We start from the raw sequence: 18,046 nt of genomic DNA on the forward strand, positions 1-18,046 counted from the left end.
TCCAAGTCCATATATATATATATACAATTCTAAAAGATTTTAAGATGGTCCTACCAAGTAAAATCACGCTTAAGCCTAAGCACATATTCATGAGTGATAGTAGGAGTCATTCTATTTGTTGATCGTGGCGAGAACTGAACCATATTTCTCGGATGAAGACGTCGCAACATTGCAATTTGATTCAGAAGAGATGCCTCAGGGGTATAAGCTTGCACTATGATAAGGGCATCAATGGATAGACAACCAGTTGGCCACCTTACAACCTTCCAGAGCTTCACGAGTTTCTGCTATGTATGGTTCGAACTGTCGTCCATGCAAAAGTTTTCCCATGGCGAAAACCTTCTGGGGAAACTTTCTATGTTGTAACCCATCGACTTCTTTTTCACGATCCCATTTGCAATTCTTCGAGATGGCGGCCTCCTCTTGGAGACCTTATCAAAATTAATGTTGACACAAACATTCGAGATGACATGATGTTCTTTGGGGACGAGATAAAGATATTTAGAGTTTTGGTTAATTTGACGATCAAATGCATGTAATTTTTTAGTTATAAAATTTAATAAAACAGTAATGCCTATAACATATACATTTGTTTTTGTAGATATTTTTTTTTCCACATTTTCATATACTTTTTAAATTTTTACTATCCTTTAAAATCAAAATTATATATGTATCACATTATAAATTTCATATGGATAGTTAATATTTTACTTGAAATAAAAAATAGATGAGAATTTTTTTAAAATAAAGTAATTTTTATATACATTAGTTAATAAAGAATTATTAAAATATATATAATTTATATTTTTCATCAAACCTTCGGATAAGAATCATTGTTATATATATTTTTAAATGTATTGTGTGTGCTTAGTTCTTACAATTACATATGTATATTAAACATTTCAAACTATTTGTTTTCGATGATCGATTTTTAATATCAAATAGGTCGTAATATTAAACATTTCAATATATGTTAGTATTAAACTTCATAATCATTGATATAAATTCTTCTAAATAATTTATTAAACTCTTTACTTTCAAGTCTTAGTTATTGTTAATATTAAGCTTCATATTATCATATTATTCTACACTTATCATGTTATTCTACTATTGCATATATAGTTAATTTTTTCATATATATTCTTGTGATACTATAATTTATTACTTAATTATAACTTGCACTAAAAATATAATTTAAAAATTGCACTAAACTATAAAAAAATATGTAGAGAGAAAATAAAAATAATATAACATTTAAAATTAGTATAAAGATAAATTATTTGATGAAATTAATATAAGAGTTACATTTTACTTTTAAAGTTATATAAATTACTACCATCAATATTCATCGTGTATATATATATATATATATCCTTATTGATTTTTTGAATTTGTATCGATAAAGATGTTATTTTTATCTTTTCGTAATTGGAAAACAAAGTCCACTATCCACACTTTAATAGATATATATATAAATATAAATAATTATACAAGAATTTGATTATTTGACACAATGTGCGAAGCAATAATATGTCAAAAGGATGGAAAATATTATATATGGCGCCAGATTGATTGAATTTCTAGATTTAGTGTAATTGATCCACTTGTGGTAACCTAGCCCCACACACACACACATACGTATATGTACATGTACATGTATATGTATATGTATATGTATATTTTCACGTGACATAAAAATTTTCTATTATTTAACTGGAAGGTAAAAGTCGAACTAACTTATTATATTTCTGATATTCCAATAACATTGACCCAAAAGTTTAAAATACGTGAAGAATTTGAAAACTGATATAATATAGAATAATCCGTAGTCAAGTTTTCTTTTATTTAATGGAATGTCCCTTCAAGGAAAATGCAAGCGATGACATCAGAATTGTTTCATAACGAATGCCAGTCACGGGCCTCTGTTGCTATTATTTATCCATTGACAATTAAACTTTTATAATTAATAATGTTGTAATAAGCAACAATATTCTAAGAAAATAATAGTTGGAAAATAGAAGGTTCCTTTGGGAGTGTCTCTCTAAGATCTTTGGGAAATATGGTATAAATCGAGGAAGACGCTCTTAAAATTATTTTATGTTTCGATATAAATTTTAGAAATTAATTTAATTAATGTATTGATTGATATATTCTTGCTTTTAAAAAATTAATAAGAAAGGTTAATTAATAATGGTTTCATTTGAATGCCCAAAATTCAGAGCAATCATGGGCATGACCAGCGTACCTTGACTAAAAGAGAGAAATTTGTCTTTTGCTTATATTTCAAAAAAAAAAAACTAGCAATATATATAATAAACCATTGTTTAGGGAGATGAAAACTTTTTAAAAAAGACTTTAACTTTATTCAAGGTTTTGATTGTCTAGTCAGAGTTTTAAGTTTCAAAAAATTAGAATAGTGAGACGATAGTTTTCATGAGATATTTTAGTATTGGTTTCATGTCCAACAGTCTCAATGTATCGGAGCTTCATATTAAGAATTTGAATCGTGAGACGATGGTTTTTGTGAATATTTTAATCCCATCATACTAAAAAAGCAAAAACTTGTGTGAGACGGTATCACGGGTCGTGTTTTGTGAGACAGATCTCTTATTTGGGTTATCAATGAAAAAATATTACTTTTTATGATAAGAATATTATTTTTATTGTGAATATCGGTAGAATTGACCCGTCTCATAGATAAAAATTCGTGAGATCGTCTCACAAAAGATCTACTCCGAAAAAATTTAACAATGTTCTCGTAACATTAGTGATTATTGTGTTTCTTCGGCATATTAAATAGTATAAATATAATAATCTATGAGCTGTGTGATAATTTGTCAAGTTGTTGACAATTATATTGGGAAAAATGATTTAACCCTGGTCTTGTTCTCATAAATCTGAATATAGTTACTATATATATATATATATATATATATATATATATTTGTAAATGACTTTTATTTTAGATTTCTTTCCGTTGGTCCATCCAAATTGTTGCAAGGTTTTGAACTATTTACGATATAGATTATACAGTGTCAATTCAGGCTTTGTTAATTATTGACTTGATGAGTATGGATAGTATTATTAATATTAGTTTTCGATATGCACACGCATTGCATTTGTTACATGATATTTATAAATATTATATATGACATGTACGTAATATATTTATATTTTTTAAGTATTTCGATATAAATGATGTTTAATATTAACGATGAAATATCAAAACAATATATTTTTACCATTAATTATCTGACATTACACAATAAAATTATTAATTTCATTAATGACAAAACGCTTCCAAGATTTTAGGCAGTGAAATATTTGGAAATTATATGTAGAAGCTGATAAACACTTAAAATAAACTTTTGCGGACACTACTTTATTTTGGTAAGATTGAGGGTATTTTAGGCAAATTCAGAATTACACAATGACTCCATTGTGACGGAAGAAACTGCAGTGCAACCATTATCCTGAGTAAACTCTCATGCTGACACGGGCGGAGCTACATAGGTATATAAAACACGGGTGATCTAATTTTTTTTAAAAAAAATTTATATATAAATTTTGTATAATTTTGAAATAATATGCTATTATCTCGAATAGATCAATTTTAAATACTAAAATATTTTAGAGTTTAAAATTCTAACTCGGACTACATCTTATTTAAATATTTTAATAATTTAAACATTATTTATCCATATGAACACATCGATAGTAAATGCTACCTTAAGATACTCGTACCAATCATTAAAAAAATCGAATTAGAGACAGTAATCAATAATTAATAACGCCGATGAAGTCTTCCATCTAGAATGTTTTGAGTTTGAGTTTGAATTCGAGTTCGAGTTCGAGTTCTGCTTTTAGACATGAGGTTTTCAAAATAATGATATTTTAGTCATAATATTCCCAACAAGTTAATTAGTGTATTTGTATGTCAAAACCTCCATTATCGCTGTAAATACTTTACTGTTGAAATTTTTCTTTAAAACATTAATTAATTTATATACATTGATCAAGATTTTACCTTAATTAAATCAATAATTGAGAAATAAACCACTATTACTGTTGATATCGTGTTAGTCTATGCTCCAAACTTTAGTTAAACTAATTTTACTCGCATATCAATATCGTTAGATCATGTCGACCCTCTTTTAGTGAAAGTTGACACCGTAAATCAATGATTACCGTATAAAGAAATAATAATAATATATAATATTATATTATATAAAAGGACAATTGCCAAGTTGCAGTTTTATTTTTTTTAAATTTTTTATTGAATTGTAATTTTTTTTGGTTGGAAAGGATCAAGTATATTACTTGTTTTAGTATAATTAATTGACACATTAACTTTTTTTTATATCGATAGAATCACGGACTTTTATCATTTATTTTGTATTGGATAAATTTTTGGATTAACATAATAATCTGAAAATCACATTAGTTAGATAAATTTTAAATTATGTGCGACATGCTCGTCCGAAAAAAATGCTTGTACGATAATGATACAAAGCTTTAATGCTAATATTAGATACATAGCTTTAAAATGATAAGTTTATACAGTTGGGCGTAAATAATTATGCATTGATTCAAAATTTGTGTATTCCCTTATTTCTCTATTCAAATTTCTACCACTTTCAAATAAAAATAATTTGTTATATTTTCCTATTTATTTATTTAATAAAACATGGGGTACTATAAGAATTGGTTTTAATATTTCAACGTGAAATTTCAAATATAACACGCACGTAATTGAAAAGAAAAACCACCGTAAAAAAAAATTGAAATGAATAGAACAGAACAAAGTGCTGTCTCCTTTTATATAATATAATATTATATATTATTTCTTTACACGTTAACTATTGGTGAAACCAAAAAAATAGAACAGCACGTCCTGTGCCCATGACGTAACGGGGAAGGAACCATCCAAATAAACCAATTCAAAATCCAAATGCCACCTCGGTGAGAAGCCATCCCATCCAACGGTGGAAATTCGCTGAAGACCAGCTCAACATGATTTCCCTTTGTAAATAATATATAAAAAGTCAAATCGTTTTGACCGAAAACTCTTCGTTGTAGAACTTAGGAAACCTCATCCTCGAGAATAAAGCTAAAACTCTCTCTATAAATATATGTGATAAACGCAAACGCAACAATTCCACTCTACTCGGTTTGACACTTGATCAAATATTCTGTTTTTCCACTGCTTAATCCTCTCAAATCGAACCTCATTCCGATGACGAACCATGATGAATTTTCGACCATTGAATACATAAGAATGCATCTTTTGGGTGAATATTCTCCCACTCCATGTTCATTTGACGACGATCTTTACAGCAATACCAGCTTGTTTAGTTCGTCTGTTTCCAATTGCAGTTCTCAGCATAGTGCGGGGTATACACTTGATTTCTCGAGCTCTGACGAATCTCAGATTCTGGAACGAAGTCAATTTGATGGTCCTCCGATGATCGACCTGACGACAACGAGAGCAAGAGATAGGAAGCCGTCGTTGAAGAATGAACTCCCAGAGGCTAATGGATTCAAGTGGATCATCGAGTTTTCGGGGTCGAATCATCAGTCCAACACACATTACAGAGGGGTGAGGCAGAGGCCATGGGGTAAGTTCGCGGCTGAGATCCGGAACCCGAAGCGTAGGGGAACCAGAATCTGGCTGGGGACTTTCGAAACCGCGGAGGATGCAGCCAGAGCATATGACAGGGCGGCTTTCGAGTTACGCGGGAGGAAGGCGATTCTCAACTTCCCCATTGAGATTCAGCAGGCGAAGAAAGTGCAGTCACCAGGCGCCGTGGAGGAGGAGGAGGAGGAGTTTGGGAGAGAGCCGAAGAGGATCAAGTGTGAGATGGCGGTCAAGGATGAGATCATGGAGTGGCCATTGACGCCATCATCGATATGGAGCATGATGCCGCCATCTCCACAGATGGTTATATGAACCTTCTTGCATTCAAATACTGAATGACGTATATCGTGGACTGATCATGTAGCATGAGTTACAATTCAAACCATATCGAACAAAATATGTTTGACCAGTTGTAACAGACACCTACGCGTAGAGTGTAATAAAACATGTTTTTTATAAATTTATTAGCTCGCTCTTTTTTTTATTTTATAAAATTTATCCATTATTTGTTATTAAATATACAAAATTAATAACGATTTTTTTGTCATGAACGACAATGCACAATTTCCACAAATATACAATTTTGATATATTTCATCGTATCTAATGGATAAATAAAACTTCATTTTCTAAATTTTTCTTACTAAAAATCTTCTAGGTTATCCCCATTCCTAAAATAGTTATTCCTTTGTCCGGTCAAGATCTTCAAGACCAGCACACATTGTTGAATTTTTATAAAATATTTTATATTTCAAATTTTTTTTATTGATTTTGATTTCTAAATTAATGTTATTAATTTTTTACATTAATACCTATTTATTATTATTGAATTTTGTAATCATTTCCATTCAATCTTCTCAATTAATTAATATTATTAATGGTGATCATGGAATTATTTGCTTAGTTTTGTGGATATATATATATATATATATATATATATATATATACACCATACACATTCTTGTGGATAAAAGAAAAATCACATTTTTCACACGGATGATCTCATTTTCATCCAACACAAAGATATGCATAATAAGAGAGTTGTTCAAGGAAGTCTTGCTCTGAACCGAATAACTGGCGAGCAAGACGAGATTGTTGTATTCTGGAAATTATTTGGTCATAATTCTAGTGCGTCAGGGTACAAGTATTACATACGAGGTGACAAAAATACTCTTTAGTTCAATGCTTTAATATAAATAGATTTAAATATTTTCATCTTAAAATTATTTTTCGCTACAAACATAATTCTTGAATTCATGATAACCTTCCCAAAGTCTCTCAACAACATTTTGACTGCGATTTTCTTGGCTGTTTTTGGAAGTGCTCCCTGTTAAATGAGAACAAATTCAAACCAAATAATATTGTCTGTGTTTAAGGTATACATGTTCTACCACTTAAGTAAACTGTTAGAAAAGAGAATTGGATGAGAAATATAAATTTAAATAAAAGGCAATCTGTTAGTTTTCACTTTTCATACAAAAAAAAAAAAAAATGATTTCTCAATATTAATTTATAATCTTGACTCCAAAGAACCTCTCATATAATACAATCATCTCCACTACAAAAAACTTTTTATTTGGTTTGAGAAGATCTTCCTAACTATTCCAATAATAATACTTGAAAAATATTTCATATTATATTAATAATAGAGATATTTGGGAAAATGAATTTGATAAAATATTTTTTTTAAGAAAATAACTTTTTCAAATGTAATATATCGCAGAAAATCATTTTTTTTAAATGATAGAAACAAAATACCCTTATATTAATTAATACATTTTAATCAATTATTTAACATTTTTTAAAATTCAAATCCATCAAAATAATAGCTAAATTCGATTATTGATTTAAAATATTTTATATGATAAATAGAACTATCGATATAGTTTTTCAAAAAATATCAATTTTGAGTATATACTTATATAATCGATATATCGATCTCAAAATATTACTATTGAATGCAAAAATTAGAATATTTATTATAAATAATCAAAATAAACTTTTAGGAGAAAGTTTTTTAATTTTAATTTAACTACAACAACCCCCTTACTTTTAGTTTATTATTATTTTACCATTATCAGAAATATTTTGTTATTTAACTGAATATTTTTATATAATGTATATAATATTGACCCCACCGTTGTCTTTTCCCATTTCCTTTTTCTGCATTACGTTTTATCCACCATTATTATTGTTGTTGCTGCTGATATCTCTTCAACCTCTCTTTCGTCCTCCACAATCTTTACGTTCTCGTGCGTACTTCTCTTTAACTGTTCTACGAATGTGGATTTCATTTGTCATTTGCATTTCTCTGTTATACAAATTGAATTTTGAATGTGGATTTCAGTTGTTATTTGCATTTATTTTGCAGTCGGAGTGATTATTCCCATTGATTTGGGTTTTGTTCCTTGAATCCTATTCGTTTTTGCTCAATATATCTTGTCCTGCAGCTTGATATTTTGTTTTCGTAGTAATGTGTGCAAAATTGGGTGCGTGCTGTGTGAAATTAACTGTCTTTATTTTTTGGAGTAGTTGTTGTCTCTAATGTTTCTGCACAGTTTCGTTGATTTTTGGTTTTTTGCTGTGTGTTTAGATAAAATACTAATGGGTTTTGTCTCCTTCAGCATAAATTCCGGTCAATCCATTCTAATAGGCGGTTATAGCAGAGAAAGGGACACGGAAGAACTCATGGACCTTCAAACTCCCTGTAACGCTTGCCTTTCAGTTAAAAGAAGAAGACCATCGCGCCTTGGACCATCATTAAACCAAAAGTTCATAGCCATGCCCTTCAATTCCCGGCGATAAATAATATCGCAGCTTCAGAGTTTTGTTGCAGTGAATGGTAGTGCTCAATCTACCATTGTTCCGACCCACAAAGTCACGGTACACGATCGCCAACGTGAGGTTGTCCATGAATTTTTCGTCCCCGAGGTAATTAACTGACAAATGCTATATGTGCTATATATTTTTGAAGATTTGGCTTGATTGTAATTATAACTCGCATATATTGAAGTGTAGGACCAATATATACTACACACGGCAGAGTCTCAGAGTATAAGTCTACCCTTTGCTTGCAGACATGGTACTATTCGATTATATTTGCTAAAGTTTACACATTCCGCTCACCTGTGTAGATTGTGTTCATTTCAGGGGAAAGAAAGGGGATTCAAATGAACATGAAATGTAGAGCCTACTACCATTATTATTATTACTATTAGTGTCTATTACTATTTTTATTTTTTATTTAATTGAACCGAATTCTTGGTCTGACACAGTTAGAAAATGTGGTATCATCTCCCTTTCGTATGATGGCGCAATAATGCTAACTTTCTGTGTGATAGTATGCTTACCATATTCGTGGTCTGTTGTATATAGGTGTTTACATAGTTTGAAATCAGCTACTAAGTCCAGCAATTATTTGTCTTAAAATGTCTTCTTGTAGAAAATACTGAAATATACATGTTTGTGGAAGACTTTCTCACGCGAACATCATTCACCTTACAAAAGACTGTGTGAATATCTTCTGCATGAGTAAATGAATTGGCAAAATATACTTTGGAAAAACTCCATTTAACCACAAAACTAAAAATATTTTATTGATTGTCCACAAATAAAATATTATTCTCATGATTTTAGTTGAATCGACTTCAAGATCAATGGCCAATAGTCATATACCAAAAACAAGAATGAGACGTATGTGGCCTTTTCAGCTCAAAAGATGATGATAGCCATGGCCTTACTGTATTTTGTTTTATTGGCCATGGAGGATGGCTTGTGTTGGCTATCTTAATTTGTTCATCAGTGTGAATTCAAGTTACATTTCATACTTTCCCTGCATCTAGTGGGTCAGATAGCTTACTCGAATATCATTTCTATCCTCCTCGATGTGTAGGCTTGAAATTGAAATTGCATTACCATCGCTTCAGTAGGCATGGGCAATTTTACACTTGACTTGAGTGGAATCATCGATATAGGAATGTGTTGATTTGCAGACAGGACAGCATGAAATAAGTACGTCAGTTTGTCTACACGGGAACCTGAATTTGGAATCTGTATCTATTTTTAAAATGCAGTGATGGAATCTGGTATATTACAATCAATTTTATGATTAACGAAATAAGATACCTGTGTTAAAATGTGTAATTAAACCTAACTGAAATATCATGGATTTGAGCTTAGCTTCTATATTGGTGGTTGATAAATCTTTGATCTACATTTGGGCCTGATTCTCGGAGCAGTACATTTTCACTATTTAATTCCTCTATTTCATAGGTTGTTGTACCAGCTGTGCTGTTCGTGTGAAGTCTGGGCAACTCAGACAGCCTGAAGCATTAGGAATATCTGCTGAATTGAAAGATAAGGTGTGCTATCTACTTGGCGAACTAATGTTGAAGTGTTATATTTGCAATTTTTAATTCCATGTGTGACCTTAATGTAACCAATTTAAAACATTTCATAAATTATGAAAGAAGATGCATGTGCATAATTTTTTACTTGTGCACTGGTATTAATGTTTAAGGGTCTATCGTAGGCTAACTGAAAATCCATACCTCGGATAATTGAATGATAAAGTATGACCTAGTAGATTAATGAATGATGGCCGGTAATTAATTAATTGTCTTTGAAAGTCCTTATTCTGGGGCTCTAGCGATCACCCTTATGTGTCTTTTTCCTTCTTCACCTTCACCTCTATGGTGGCAGTTTTTTCATCATAGTTAATTTTTTTTAGATTAAGTTTGTCTGCTAGAGATTCCTAATTTATACCAACTTTGGATTTTTGGGCCAATACATATATACTCATTTTCTCTGGTGTGTAGGGGTATGCACTTCTTTGTGTGGGCTTCCCATCATCTGACCTGGAGGTTGTGACACAAGACGAGGATGAGGTAGTAAATCTTAGAGTTTATAGCTTTGATAATTTCTGAAATTAAGATGAAATGCAAAATCACTCTTCCCTGTTCAAAAGTTACGACCATACTCTATTTAACTTTTAGAGTTTACATTTGCACCCACCCTTTATGGATGTTATAAAATTCTGCATGATAGGTTATATTGAAAGAAGAGAGTTCGCTGTAAATTTTCTGAACAACAGGGAGTCATTTACAGTTCTGTCTAAGTTGGTGGGGGAGTAAATAGAATTCACTGTCACGTTTTTCCTTCGAGAAGTGCAACTTACTATAAATATGCTTGCATCACATGAGTAAAAATACTTGAACCGTGTCTTGAATTTGTGACATGTTCATGATTGCAGCTAAAGTTTTCTTGTGATACATTTGTTTATCTTCAATGGAGCACGAAGATCATAAAACTTTATTGCGTTTACAGGTGTATTGGCTTCAATTTGGACGATATTTTGCAAGAGGGCCTATTGTAAGTCATATTTCTCAACTCGCTTTAGGTTAATAGCCTTAAAACGAGAAACAGAACCAAAAAGGGTAGAAATAGTTGAATCCAATGCACAGGATCATAATATAGTGATTTCTCTACAACTTAATGCAGGAAAGGGATGATTATGCATTAGAATTGGCCATGGGAGATGAGTAAGCCTAGCTCTAAAGAGATGATTATGCATTAGAATTGGCCATGGGAGATGAGTAAGGCTAGCTCTGCCCACAATCACCAATTTGGTAACATGTAACTGGTAGTTTTATGCCATGCGGTTTTTGTTTATTTGTTTTTGTATCCTCGATATTACTTGTTAAGAAATACTTCCCAAGTTTTTGTGGCAAACAAAATGGACCTTGCTATGCGTCGATGTGCACCTTGTCATCAGGGGTCATGCTCAGGATCTTCCTAGTTGTTCAGGGAGTATTCTTAATAAACATCACTGATGCACAAAATCAATTCGAAGAACCATTTTTACTGAAATTGACTAAAGCTGAAACAGAAAACCAAAAATATTCTATTCACGATGAATACGACACGATTCAAATCAATTATACAATTGACATGACAGCAGACTATATGTTGGAATCATATTCTTGCGTTCAACTGTTTCAACTTCCAATATTTGTTCTCTTATTTCGTTAAAATCGACATTCAATATTTGGGACATATTTAAACTTAATTTCTTCAAGTCTCAACGGTAGATAAGATATCTGTCGAGGGAAGTTTTGCCCACAACTCTCTTTTGCATCAGGATCGCCTTCTTGAATTCTCCCCATGTAAAGCATATATACTTCCTTGGATTAGGCTCTGGATCCAAAAGCTCAGGAGGGCTCTCTATTTTGGTCGCATTTGTGGGGCTCATGAAATAGGCCATTGAGAGACGATTCCTTTCCTTATTTAGAACTGCTCTATGGACAACACTCCGTAGCCTTCCGTTACTCCATGCCTCAAATTATGCACATATTGTTGCAACTATAGGTTAAGGAATTGCTATTTGCTAGTAAATTCAATCTACGGTCTTTCAATGGGCTTATTTCATATATTGCATGTAGTAAAAAAAAAAAAAAGGAGTTTGGACTCTGGCTAGTTTATCTCACGCTGAAATATATAGTATATATACCTCTAGAGTAGACAAGTAGAACTGTAGGCTTGCAAGTACAGATAGGGAATACAATATATATACATATACCTCAAGAGTGTCACCGATATTGATGACAAATGAGTTTGTAAGGGGCCGTACTCCGATCCATCTATTGTCATCGTCTCTACGAACTTGTAGGCCGCCAACTTGATCTTGAAGCAATATGGTGAGTGTGTGAGGATCAGAATGACTACCAAGTCCTAAGCATTTCTCAGGAAGAGGGCAAGACGGATACCGGTTGATTCTGATCATCATGTTCGTGTCTTCTGTCATACTTCTTGTGAAGAAATTGTCGACTAGGCCGAGGCCGTGAGCTAGCATTTCTAAGATTGTCATTCCTAGTTCTTCCACTGCTTTCATGTACTTAATCAGCACATTGCTGCAGAAATTTTTCTAAATATAAGTTAGTGTATGACATGGTGTATCGCCATATGTCCTCGGTTCATCAGTTTATTGACAAGCATTAATTTCTTGAATATGTCACGGTTCTTGGAAGATAATCTGACTCGTAATCTCAATATTTTGTGAGGAGATATCAAGATATTTCACATATATCCGATTCTCACGTAGCTAGAACCTGGTCAAATTTAAATTGGTATTTAAATCAAGTACAAGATCGGATATTGGAGTATGAATAAATATACCTTAATCCTTGACGCTTCTTGTCATCATAGACCTTTTGAGAAAATTCAACAACATGCTGTGAAGATCGAAGCAACTGTAATATTTCGACCCAAGGCAAGTTTTGTCCATAATCAAGATTAGATGCAGAATAACCCAATGGCAAATTTCCAGTTCTAGCACCCTTCACCTTTTGTTTTATCGGAAGATCAAAGAAATCGTTTACGCCATCGATTATATCTTCTATAATTTCTTGTGAAACCCCATGATCAACTAATTTAAAGAAACCCCATTTATGTGCAGCAGCCACCATGTCTTGGCACATGCTGTCGTACATTTCATCTTTCTTGGTACTTCGACGTAAACTTATAATGGGAATGTCTTCTCCATCAACAAAATCGTCGTACTTTATCGAAGGCCATTCATCCTCGCACCAAACGAAATCTTTTACGCGTAATTTGTGGTCATCATAGGAGAGCGATTCAACATTTTCTTCAAGTTGTGGTTCCATTATGGGAAAAAAAATAAGGTCCTTCGGAAATTTGATATTCTGAGACTTGATTGGTTATTCTTGTATTATGATACAATATTCTACCACATGGTATGCATATAAAGAGGTAATCCAACTTATGAATCTGTCGTTATATATATGTACAAAGGGTTACTCTTAGAACTATGTTTAATAGGTCTCCTCTTTTCGAAAATGATTGAATGCAAATGGGTCGAAAAGTTCTTTGTAGAAGCTTACAAGGTATACCGAATCTCTCACTTTTTGACGTGATGGGATCATCCTACTTGCGGTTATTTAATCGGAAAAACTTTGTAAAATAATATGTTGTTTTCAAGATTAAATGTTATTCTTTAGAATTTGCTTTGTTAGTAGAGATGGATTTGGACTCGTAAGTCGTCATGCGATATTAGCAAGGTTCGCAGTTAATTAACCCAGGACTTAGAAGTTTCTAATCGTATTAACATGTAACGAATTTGTGGTGATGGTTTTTCCTAAGAAACGTTTTGGATCTTTCGTTGCTCATAGTTTCGAAGTGGCCGGCTACTGACCATTTTTTTTGTATCATAGGGTTACATCGATATATTGTGGTATCCTATCGCTAGGAAAAAATAGTACTCGAGCACTGGCTGATTTCCTATGCTCGAATTGTTGGCCAAGTACTTGTACATTGTATGGCCAGCCGACTCGATTTTGGCGATAAATCATAACCAGGTAACAATATTAGTGTTTTCTTAGCTCTACGTGCATATAAACATCGAAACACATCACTGCTCTTAAAATAAATGACAGCCAAGCACCAAAATTAATAATCATGAAAAATATTTGTAAGCATCAAAATCCATCACTAGACTACGAACGGTTCACCCCTCTGATAATGTGAAAAGACAAGTGTTCAAGCCTCGAACTCATTAATTTAATCTTTCTGCTCGGTCCAGGAATAATGAATCACAGTAAGAATTGAAAGACAGAAAACCATAGAAGAGCCAAAGTCGAACTTGACTGCTTGCATCAGAATTGATGATGAGCCAATATGTCAAAAAGAATATGTTCAATCTTTCGTATTCTAGGAAGAAAAATGCATGCTTAAAATGGTTATATCACTTGGGAAAGTTATCAAAACGTCACAATCTCGGTGAAATTATTCAAAATGGCTGGCATTCAAAAGCAACAACAAAAATTATAAGCATGCAGCAGCAACACTACCGAGTAATTAACATGAAAACAAACCAATCCATAAAGCGCGAAATATTGTTGGTCTGAAACAAGAAATTACACTTTAAACACACTAAGCAATGCAGCGCTATTCCCTTTATTATCGATTAAAGTCTTTGTTATTTCAAATCAAGTTCCCTGCTGGCCACCCCTGGCAGCATGCTCCGCCCTGTCCTTAACATCGTACGCCGCATGCGAGATTTTCTCACGAGCACGGTCGAGCTGATCAGCCCCAACAGGGTGTTTCCCGGTGGCATATTTGTACATCCAGTAGAACAAGAAGCTTGCGGTGGCGCCGAATCCACCTGAAGTTACGAAGCCTGCGAGGATCAAGAAAATGGTTATGGTAGCGGGGACAAGAACCGGGCTAAATATCACCAGAAGTGGAGTGGCCAACACCAGGGCTATGACTGTGGCTGCCAGAGTCAGGCCGGACAGGACCATGAGAGACCCGCCAAGAGTGACGGCGGTCGTGGTTTTGGCCACCTGGCGTGAAAGCTGCTGCTGCTGTGGCGGCTGCTGGTACCTCTGTTGGACGTCGAACCGGGGCTGGTTCTGAGCCATCGATCTTCAATTTTTTGGGACAATCTTGTTTCTCAGGGGGGAGAGTTGGAATCTGTGAATCTGCTTGTGCGTGTGTGTTTATATATATATGTGTGTGCACAAATGAATGCATCTATTGTTGTGAAGATTTGCATGGCGGTGTGGGAAGAAAGTGTGACGTGTTTACTGCATGGATGAATGCAGTGTTTGAATGACACGAAGCTTTGTGCATTCGACAAGTATATTTGTCATGCAATTATCCTTTCAAATTAAATTAAATTAAATCAAGAAGAATGCCCTCCGCTTTACAGGGTTGTACCTAGAAAAGAATCAAAACAAATTTAATAGGTTGTACCAGAACACACATATATGAATATCTTTATTATTTTTAGGTTTCTATAATACTCAAATTCACAAATCAAGCCTCGTATTATACATGTATGATAAGTACAAATTTACTGATTTCATGTACAAGAGTAAAACTTGAAATGAGCGGGATGTAAATGAGTCGAGGCGAACTGTATCAAGCTCGAGTTCGGATTTAAGGTGTACTCGAATTCGATTCGAGCAATTATCATGAGGCTTGAGCTCGGCTCATAAAGCTCATGAATAACTCGAACTTGGCTCGTTAATAGCTCATTTATCATGTTTAACGAGTACGGCTCGACTCGACTCGTTTTCGAGCTCGTTAAACAAGATCATTTTTTAGCTCGTTAAACAAGTTCGTTTTTGAGCTAGTCGATCATTCTTAGTCAAAAATTCAATCAAGATATGAGAATTTAAAAGATATGCTTCTCATTTTATAATATTCGAATAACTTCTTTTATACTCAAATTTCGATGTGTGAGGATACAAGTTATTGTTATACACTTAAAACCCAAAAACTAATGGAGCTCGAACTCGTGAACAAGTTTGCATAATTACAAACCAAACATAATTAAACTCGAACTTTCAACTTTAAACCTAGTAATTAGTAAGAGCCCAGCATTTATCTAGGTGGTATGGGTCGGGCCAGATACTTGAACTTGCAAACAAAATCCTATATATTTTTTTAGAGTTGACCTGATAAACCATGGTTGGTGAAATTATGCTTTGTATTTGTATCATTATTACATGCTTATATTAAGCAAAAACTTGTGTGAGACAGTCTAACGGATCGTATTTTGTGTGATCCGTGAGACGAATATCTTATTTAAGTCATCAATGAAAAAATGTTACTTTTTATGCTAATGGGTATTAATTTTTATTGTGAATATCGGTAGAATTGACCCGTCTCACAGATAAAGATTCGTGAGACCATCTCACAAGAGACCTACTCCTTATATTATCGTCTCAATAGTGCTTCTCTATATTATCTCTATTATTTTGTAAAAGGAAAAAATATTATTAGGCTTAGACATCATTACATTATTTAGGACGTGATTAATTATTTCATTTTAAATAAATTATTGCAAAAGAGGATGGAAAGTCGCCACTACTTATCTCCATTATGCCAATTAATTTACACAAAAGTTAATCTATCTAATATATCCTAAACATTTGAAGAGGTCCTAAAAAGTAAAAAGCCTGCGGATTTGCTACTTTTATATTCTAATCCACTATTATATATTTTTAAGTTTTAAAATAAAATTCTCTCAATTTTACAAATAACTCATTTGTGTATTCTATTTCATTTTCAAATATAAATTTGGAAGACATATTTCGTGGAAACACAAAAAACCAAAGCCAGAAGATGCCAGCAAAATTTGTTTTGTCTCGTATCTTTTTCACAAATTAATGAAAGACTACGCGTAGATCACGTGCATGTGCTCGATTTGGGGAAAAGTTCAAGGGACTTTTTTTATAAAGTGTTGGGAAAATCGAAAATCCTGTGTGAGTTTTTTGAGTCTATCAATCTCACAAAATTAACTCAAAAATTGTATATTTTGTAAAGGTGAATGTGCAACACAGCTGGGCTGGGTGACCAATATGGCCAAACGGCCACAACCAACAATTTAAGCCAAAGGTGATATATACATAAATGTGGTGACGACTTTTGCAATATGAATCAGTGTGTCGGCCATGCTCGAGGAATGAATAGTTTTAATCAATCAACGTGATGTGGATCACAAATAATTAATGTAAATATTCCAGATTACAATCTCGAATATCATAAAACACGTCGTACGCAAAATATATTGAGTAGGTCTCTTATAAGACGGTCTCACAAATCTTTATCTGTGAGACGGGTACACTATCAATATTCACAGTAAAAAATAATATTCTTAGCATAAAAAGTAATACTTTTTCATGGATGACCCAAATAAAAGATACGTCTCACAAAATACGACCTGTGAGACCGTCTCATACAAGTTTTTGTCAAATATATTATGTGGGACAATTTGTAAAAACTTGGGTAATCTTTTGCAAAGGATATTTAAGTTCTCGATCATTAAAGTGAAAATCAAGCTGATCGTTAATTATTATTAAAGTTCTTACTCAGATGAACATATCTTAAATAATCTTACGGTATTTTCTTCAGAAATATCCAACTTGTTCAATAAAAAGTTCAATATTTGTTTCCTATCAAATTCTTTCCCTCGAAATTTCCGTCTAACGTTTTTTTTCAGAAATTGAATATAATGTTTTCGTGTAGTGATATTTTCCGTTCGCGTTTTAAGTGATATTTTATTTTAGGGTATATGTGTTTTATGATTGTATTTATATGTGTGAATGTCTCACGCCGATTGAATTAAGTTCTTGTTAGTTGTATATATGATCTTGAACAATCAACATCCATTGAGCTAGTTTTTTAGGTCGAGTTAGCTCAAAATCTAAATCTTAACATAATATCATAAAAATGTTCCGATCATGTCCAAGGTCCACCGTTATGTGTTAGTCTGTTTTGTGGATAACCTAATAATGTATTGTAAAGTTCACGCTTCAAATGTCTATTCCCAGACATAAAAAGTGTGTTAAATATCTCAAATCGATGGATTAAGTACTCTTTGTCA

At 32.8% G+C, this 18,046-nt stretch overlaps 3 protein-coding genes and 1 pseudogene across 3 annotated transcripts; 2 read left to right on the top strand and 2 right to left on the bottom strand.

Annotated features, from left to right (window-relative positions):
• Positions 1–5,013: 5,013 nt before the first annotated feature.
• LOC142551024 (ethylene-responsive transcription factor 5-like) lies at positions 5,014–6,100 on the top strand. Its single transcript, XM_075660073.1, has one exon. The coding sequence runs from the start codon at positions 5,237–5,239 to the stop codon at positions 5,948–5,950; it is 714 nt and encodes a 237-aa protein (XP_075516188.1). The 5' UTR covers positions 5,014–5,236; the 3' UTR covers positions 5,951–6,100.
• A 1,671-nt stretch (positions 6,101–7,771) lies between these two features.
• On the top strand, positions 7,772–11,386 carry LOC142552120 (ferredoxin C 2, chloroplastic-like; annotated as a pseudogene).
• Positions 11,387–11,662: 276 nt separating this feature from the next.
• LOC142552119 (naringenin,2-oxoglutarate 3-dioxygenase-like) lies at positions 11,663–13,298 on the bottom strand. Its single transcript, XM_075661754.1, has 3 exons — positions 12,811–13,298; positions 12,215–12,545; positions 11,663–11,971 (listed from the first exon to the last, which is right to left on the bottom strand). Exons 1-3 carry the CDS (start codon positions 13,296–13,298, stop codon positions 11,717–11,719), a joined length of 1,074 nt encoding a protein of 357 aa, XP_075517869.1. The 3' UTR covers positions 11,663–11,716.
• A 1,341-nt stretch (positions 13,299–14,639) lies between these two features.
• On the bottom strand, positions 14,640–15,074 carry LOC142550802 (oleosin 1-like). Its single transcript, XM_075659853.1, has one exon. It carries the CDS (start codon positions 15,072–15,074, stop codon positions 14,640–14,642), a length of 435 nt encoding a protein of 144 aa, XP_075515968.1.
• Between the last annotated feature and the right edge of the window lie 2,972 nt (positions 15,075–18,046).

Source organism: Primulina tabacum, chromosome 7, assembly GCF_025594145.1.
Source record: "Primulina tabacum isolate GXHZ01 chromosome 7, ASM2559414v2, whole genome shotgun sequence".
NCBI lineage: Eukaryota > Viridiplantae > Streptophyta > Magnoliopsida > Lamiales > Gesneriaceae > Primulina > Primulina tabacum.

Excerpts from the sequence above, each read along its gene's own strand:
- LOC142552119 (XM_075661754.1), bottom strand. The coding sequence starts at position 13,298 with ATGGAACCACAACTTGAAGAAAATGTTGAATCGCTCTCCTATGATGAC. Across the intron at positions 12,546-12,810 it reads AAGAAGCGTCAAGGATTAAG|CAATGTGCTGATTAAGTACA; the intron begins GTATATTTATTC and ends AAATTTCTGCAG. Across the intron at positions 11,972-12,214 it reads ATATCGGTGACACTCTTGAG|GCATGGAGTAACGGAAGGCT; the intron begins GTATATGTATAT and ends GCATAATTTGAG.
- LOC142551024 (XM_075660073.1), top strand. The coding sequence starts at position 5,237 with ATGACGAACCATGATGAATTTTCGACCATTGAATACATAAGAATGCAT.
- LOC142550802 (XM_075659853.1), bottom strand. The coding sequence starts at position 15,074 with ATGGCTCAGAACCAGCCCCGGTTCGACGTCCAACAGAGGTACCAGCAG.